The sequence below is a fragment of the Ctenocephalides felis genome, unplaced genomic scaffold, assembly GCF_003426905.1.
Source record: "Ctenocephalides felis isolate EL2017-DRISC unplaced genomic scaffold, ASM342690v1 CF-g0.4_SCAFFOLD_03571, whole genome shotgun sequence".
In the NCBI taxonomy this organism is placed as follows: domain Eukaryota; kingdom Metazoa; phylum Arthropoda; class Insecta; order Siphonaptera; family Pulicidae; genus Ctenocephalides; species Ctenocephalides felis.
In genome coordinates, this window is record NW_020539725.1 from 9,900,225 (window position 1) to 9,907,751 (window position 7,527).

At 28.2% G+C, this 7,527-nt stretch overlaps 1 protein-coding gene across 1 annotated transcript; it reads left to right on the top strand.

Moving 5' to 3' along the window:
• Positions 1-782: 782 nt before the first annotated feature.
• LOC113385386 (G patch domain-containing protein 11-like) lies at positions 783-3,046 on the top strand. The gene is made up of 4 exons (XM_026623230.1): positions 783-855; positions 916-1,366; positions 2,278-2,412; positions 2,861-3,046. Exons 1-4 carry the CDS (start codon positions 806-808, stop codon positions 2,993-2,995), a joined length of 771 nt encoding a protein of 256 aa, XP_026479015.1. The 5' UTR covers positions 783-805; the 3' UTR covers positions 2,996-3,046.
• The last annotated feature ends 4,481 nt before the right edge of the window (positions 3,047-7,527 follow it).

The following is a 7,527-nucleotide window of genomic DNA, read 5'->3' on the forward strand; positions in this document are numbered from 1 at the left end:
ACAGCGATTTTTACAATAATGCCGCGGTTTGAGAAAATTTGTGCTAAAAACAAGCTCAACCATTGCATTAAATTTTTTAATGTTGTGTTAATTATTATTCTATGATTTGTTTTGAAATTCTATGATTTGTTTAAATTTGAAAAAAAAATCTTATAATTAATAGTTATGTTTATATGTATATTTTTATAATACTGTGTATTATTTGGCATAATTTCAGTTAAGTATATTTAAATTAAATTGTTAGAAAAATTAGAAGGGGGGAGCGCAATATTTTTTTCTTTCGAAAGGGGGGCGCAAAGAAGAAAAGGTTGGAAACCGCTGAACTAGACTAAAACACTCTGCGATGTCCTAATTAATAATTTCTAACAAAAATGTACTAGGTTTTGAATAACTATGTTTGGTTCCCTGAAATAATATGGGTTGTGATTTGCGATGTATGATCACATAACTGTAAAAGAACCGCTTTCGTTATTTTGACTAGTGATACCTAATATTTTTCCAGTTTTGTTTCGAATGTTGGCACAAAGGTTTTTTGTCTTTTAATGTTGGTAGATTATTTTTATTCTCGGTTTTGTTTCGTATGTTGGTATGACATCTATCTGTTCATCATGTTCGTTCGTTAGGTGTGGATGCACCTTTAGCAGAAATTAGCTCCGTGTTTATTTTGAGTCGTTCGTTTTTAACAATTTGACAGTAAACTGATTTGGCATTTAATAGTAAAACGTTGTTTATTTAAAAATTGTCATTCTCTTGGAATACGAATAAATAAAAGAAATTTAGAATCCTAATACTAATTAAGCCCAATATGTCAGAAGAAGAATATGATTACATGTCTGATAATATATTAACCCAATGGTAAGGGTATTTTCATTGCAATGCCGATCTTTCGCTATACAAGTATTTCGCAAATTACAGTGTCGAAGATGTTAAACCAGGTCTTATACAAAGTAGAGCTAAACAGAGACTCATTGAAATCACCAAAAAACAAGCCGAAGAAAAACTAAAAAATAAACCTCTAAAAGTCGTTGAAGCAGAACGCAGAAATGAGGGCCTCAACAATGCTCTGGATTCCGCTAACAAAGGCTTCTCTTTGTTACAAAAGATGGGTTACAAGCCGGGTCAAGGAATTGGCAAAGATAAAACAGGACGGGTAGAACCTGTTGAAATTAATTTAAAATCTAATAGAGAAGGATTGGGGCGTAAAAGTTATAATAGACCTCTAAAGAGTTCATCAGAAGTTACTAAATTATCTCAAGAATCTGTTTTGGATTATCGACGACAGAAATCTAAAAATGCTGAGAGTAAACGAGATTTGATAGATTTATTGAGATGCCAGAAAGCTTGTCATAGCTTAGATAGCTCAAAAGTAAGTTTAATTTATAGTAAAAAAGAAATTAATTTTTCTATGCTTCAAAATTTGCTTAGTTTAGTGCCTCTAGTTTAAATCTTCATTAATAGAAATTCAAAAAAAAATTTTTTTTCATATTTTTAAAAATCTGGATTATTTTCAGAGATACTACTCTTCCACCATTTTAATCCTTTTCTGTTTTCTTCCTTTTGCAAAACTTTGTATGTTTTTTTTTCAAAACTAGCTTTTTTCAATATGATGCCCACAATTTCTTGAGTTTTACTGGACAGATTTACTTGAAATTTTTGGAGAATGTTTTTTATTGACTTATCTATGGCATATACTGGCCTAATCTCCAAATTTTAATTTATACTATTATTAGAAAAAATTGAGAAACTCAAAAATCATCACGCTCACCATTTTGTCAAAAATTTATATTTTAACTTAATTCTAGTATATACCATAGCGACATCATTCTATATTAATAATCTTTTATTTTTCTTTTCGGATTACTAGGATAATAATTGTGGGCACAGTCACATGTCAGCTTTTTAGGACCCTTCACTTCAATCACTTCTAATTTTTTAAAATTAACTTTTTTTGTTTTAATTTTTTCTGTACTCTCACAAAATCTTAATCGCTATTGAATGTTTGTTTTTGTACAAGAAGATATCATTCTCTAATACTATTCTTGTAGGTGATATTTCATTTTCTTTAATTGAGTATAAATCATTCAATATAAATTTTTGAATACTGGATATTCCAGTTTATGAAAAAAAAATTATATACTTTCAAAGAATAATTCATTACGAAATCACATGATTAAAGTTTGTTGTTTTTTTTAAACTTATATCCTTGAACAAAATTTACAGCTTAAACCATTTTAACTATTTATTATTAAAATTTTTGTAATATTGATAAAATTTTAGGATATAGAAATGCCAGAGGAAAAGTGGTATTGGCCACGGGTTGAAATAAAAAGGCTTGAACCGCCTAAGGAACAATCAGATGATGAAACATCAGGAAGTGACTCTGAAGAAGAACAAGAAAAATTAGAAGCAGAGGTTAGTATCCGCAGTACTTTAAGAATTCATCTAATTCTGCTACTTTTCACACACACTATTATATACATTTTTGCCAACATTTTGATGTTAATCTAATACCATCAATTTGAAATCTAGACACCTAATCCATAAAAAGTCCAAACATACCCACACCATTTTTTAAACCTAAGTAATAGATGCAGCATTCTTGATGGAAGTTAACATTTGCTTTACTTTTATTTAAATATTATTTTTTATAGACTTATTTATCATCATCATATGTTTCCAAAACAATTACATTATGGAAATCAACTCCAGATCTTATGTTAAAACAATTCTTTCTGTCGCCTCATATGACATTCTCTTGAATTATTAAAATTTTATTGATATGGACTTGTATAATATATTTATAGAATATACTAAAAATAAATTGGCTTGAGTTTGTTGTGTCATAAGTTTTAAATTATAGGCATCATTGCGTTTAGAAGAGCTGACCAAATACTTGCGAAATACTCATAACTACTGTCATTGGTGTGGAACTAGTTTTGATGATGAGAAAGATTTAAAAGAGTCTTGTCCTGGAGCAACACGTGATGATCATTAAATTTTGAACTAATTTTGTATTGATTGGTTGTCCACAGATTGCCAATTTTGCAATTTATTGGTATTGTTTTACTTTACTTTTAACAACTTTTTATTAGTTTCACTGAATCAATTATAGTAAACAAAAACATTGTGATTAAGTTGACAATAAAATATGAGGGAGTGTATTATTTAACTAATAAATGTAATATTTATCAAAGCTCCTTATTTTTGCAGCATATATATTTTTAACAAAAGTGTATTACATATTTACAGATTTGTGCTTTATATTAATAATCATGATGCGTAACAAAAACTTAAAAAATACTAAAGTTATATCATTACTGATTGATTGCAGCAGAATTTTCAACTATCGAATAACAAAATGAGTTTTACACTTGAACAACGCATATAATTCTAAAAATTTAGTTTAAGTCATCTATAAATGATAAATGCGCTTATGTAGTTTCCAACCTATTTAATGCTCGGTAATAAATATTAATGATCAAAGTGCAATAATTTATTACGATTTTTTACTTTTTCTTTAGTGACTAATTTAAAAAATGCTTTTTACTAAGGGAATTGGCCAATATTAGAACATGTAGAAAAAATTGCTTCGGCTGTATTGAAAAGTTACCAAAAAATATTGAAGAACAAACAATAAAAACATTAAGTTGATATTCTTCGATTTTTGTAATGAAAATTTGCTTAATCAATTCGATATTGGTGTGATTATCTACAAAATATAATAAAGCATTGCTTTCCAATTGTTTTGGAATATGATAATTGTAAAATATTTTGAGATTGCTGCAAATATCAAACAACATTATTTTAGAGTGTTATTTTTCAAATGATGTAAAATTATATTTTATTTTTATTGATATTTACTGTTTTTGTTACTTAGTAGTCTGGAAGTCAGCTTTAGTAAAATTCAAATTGAAATATAATTTTGATTAAATTAAGTTTTTAATTATTGTCTACTTTTGAAAATTATCATGGGGGTTGGGGCATAATATGAAAGACCCTAAAATTTTATATTTTTGCCTCTTAGTATTAACTTATACAAAACTACTTTGGGGTAATTATTAAAAACGGTTTCCGACGGTTCATATACATGGTATCGTATGCAAATGCATACATAGATGATTCATGTAAATATATTAACTGAATTTTATTTATATGGTGCCATGTATATAATTAATTCATAAAACTTGCCTGTATTTTAGTCTTAATTTGAATTAATAAGATATAAAAAATATCATTACTTTAATATTTGTAATCTTAAAAAAAAAAAGTTCAAATGGCGCGCTTTGTGCAGTTTGTTCGTTCTTTAAGTACAAGTAAAATAAATTTTTCGTTTATATACTTCTTCAAATTAAGTTGTTTTGTTTTTAAATGCAATGTTTCCATCTGTTTCATTTACTTTCATATATTTGGCTGCTGAATAATAAAAATGCTAATATTTGCAATTATATAAAGATTTAATGTGGATCAAAACTGGTCGGAAATAGTTTTACAGAGTCTAAAATCTAAAGCATATATTTTTATGAATCGTTTATTAAATAAAAACATGGCAACACAAATATTTGTCGGAAATATAAATTAATGTAAAGAGATTACTTAAATCAATTTGTTTAAGACATGCTTTTTATGCCTAATACACTTAATTTCCAACATTTAGGGAACGCCAGGCTGTTGCATAAAGCCGCTTTTTCCAAAATTACTATTTTCGAATACAAACAAAAAATATGAAACAGTATCGGGAAAATATCGATTTTTTTTTTTATGTTTTACACATTTTTGTATATTATCTTGTAACTCTTTAAAAACATTATATTATCATTTGAGTAATAATTTTTTTCATAAAGCAAGGAGCCCCAGTTCGGAGAGGTTGGAAGCCACTGGTTCAGGATACACTTAACGAACAGTTTTAGAATCCTTACGACGAGAGAGGCAAAAAGGATAAAACAGGACGAAAAACGCCGGCTGTATGAAAGTCCCTGTGAGTGTACGGTGGCCTTTATTAGTCGAGCGATTTAAGTGTATGTATAAAACATATTTATTTAATCTTCAAAATATTTTTTGATTGTTCATCAGAACTATTTTTCTATATGAATTGAAAAATACATCTAATACTTACAAAAATGTTTTCTAAGTTTTTACCTTAACTTTTTGGGAATATAATAACACTTGTAAATTTGTACTAGAATTTATGTTATATAATTCCAGAAAGTGGTTTGAACAATATATAAAAAATAACCAAATTAACTTCATATAAACAATGTTGAATTTTTGAATAATCTCTTACATGTTATTCTAATCTTCAATTATTTTTTTATATTTAAACCACTTGTTGTAAATTCATAATATTGTAGGATTGTCGTTTATACCATGCACTCCATCTCCATACAAAGTTTCATTAATATTGTAAACAAAAAAATTACAGTTAATTACAAAGAAAGGGACCGGCCGATCTTTACTAAAAATTAATCAGCACGATTTCCAACTGATTTTTCCGAAGCAGTTTTTGAATTTTCAATATCTGTTCAGGATTTTTGGCTATTAGATTTTTTTTTTTTGCTTTTTTCTGTCGCGAAAAACTAATCGGCGCAAGTACTTATTTAGCTTCATGAATGACTCTTAAAATAAGCACACATACATAGTGTTTCCAATGTTGGTGGCAAACGATTTTGAATGTTTTGACATATCAAAAAAAAAACAAACTAGTGGGGTGGGTGGCATCGTGCCTTAAGGCAAATTGCTGGAACTTCCCGTACCGTAACGAAATGTTCGAGGAATACTGAATGTTTTCAAATAGATTATTATAAATATTGTAACATTGTCTAATATTTATAAGAATTATATAAACTGAATTGCAAAGTTGAAATTATTTGTTTCAACAAAAAACTAAAAAAAAAAAAAAAAAAAATCGAACAAAAAATTTTTTTTCCAAAATCAATTATTTTGTTAGGACAAGCAGAAAGTTTTTTGAATCATTCAAATCGGACGCTCAGTTCTCTCAAAAACTGCCATTTTTACATATTTAGCACCGTATCTTCGAAATGGCTGGGCCTGCCTTTGCCAAAAACTAATAACACTTCTCCCAATCATTACTAATTGAATGTTTTTTAGATCATTCAAATCGGATACTCCGTTCTCTCAAAAATTCGATTTCTATTTTCCGCACTCTTTGCTCCGTATCTCCGAAACGGCTGGACCTGCCTTTGCCAAAAACTAATCAGCTCTTTTTCCTATCAATAGGAATCGAATGTTTTTCGAACCATTCAAATCGGTTGATCCGTGCGCCCTAAAACGTGACTGGAAATTTGTATCCACACATACATACACACACACACATACACACACACACACACACATCCATTTTTTCTGAGGTATGCCAAAATGTTCAGAAACCTTCAAAACGTCGAGAAATGTAAAAATTTTCAATTCCGATTTTCGGCCCATTACAATAACTTACCCTACGGGAAGTTAATAATTAGCAAATCGGATTTTCTGGCCAAATATAAACCGTTAAAAAGGGGATATAAAATGTTATAAAAATTTTGTTATAACCAGTTAGTTCGAATTGACAAAAATACTCGTCATGGAGAAATTGCAGAATTTTGTGTATTGAAGAGCATACTCGTCATGCGTATAAAACAGGAACCATTTGCTATTTAGATTGCATTTTTGAAAAAAAAGAAAAACAAAACATATTATAAAATTTCAAGATATTTAGAGTATTTTGAAGGCATGTCGGTAAAAAATAAAAAAATATAAGACAAAGTGGCATTTTACTTTAAAACAAAATTTTAGCTCGTGTCCGGCGACACAACGCTGTGCGCACCATAGATAAATATACTTTAGAGACCAGTAATTCCAACATTAATTAGCTTGCGAATTGTGTAATTTAATATAATTTCATAATAGTTTATAATATTTATTGACTTTAAAATAAATATATTTTTCGTAACAATAATCTAAAACTAAAGTATATTCTCTCAAAAAATAAAATTAAGATGTTTATTTGTTGTTATGAAGAATCAATGATGGTTTTTTAGATCGAGTGGCGAATTTTTTAAACATCTACGATAACAGCTTTTACAGAAAAATTTCGTCAGGGTGCCAATGATTTCTGGTGATCTTATAAATATTTTGGCTTTTTTATGATAGTAAATTATTTTTATGGTTGGTCATTTCAATTATATATAATAGCGCTAATATATCGAGAATTGTTTTAACGTTCGGAATTTTAACTTTTAAGTGATTGTACAGTTATATATGTTGAGTTCGCGTTTGTCGCTTTTTCAACGAAACATGTCTATGTTAATTCCGCAATATCAAGAATGAACGGGAGAAAACAATAATTAAATTAACAAATAGTAAATTCATTTTCAATATTCGAAAAACTCAACAAAAACCACAATGCTGGAACGAATTAATGGTATTTCAATGTATTTACATGGAAAAAATTGCGAGCGTAGTTGCAAAACAAATTAAGATGTTAGGGGTACTTGGATTTTTGAAAAAAATCGATTTTTATTTTTTGCATTT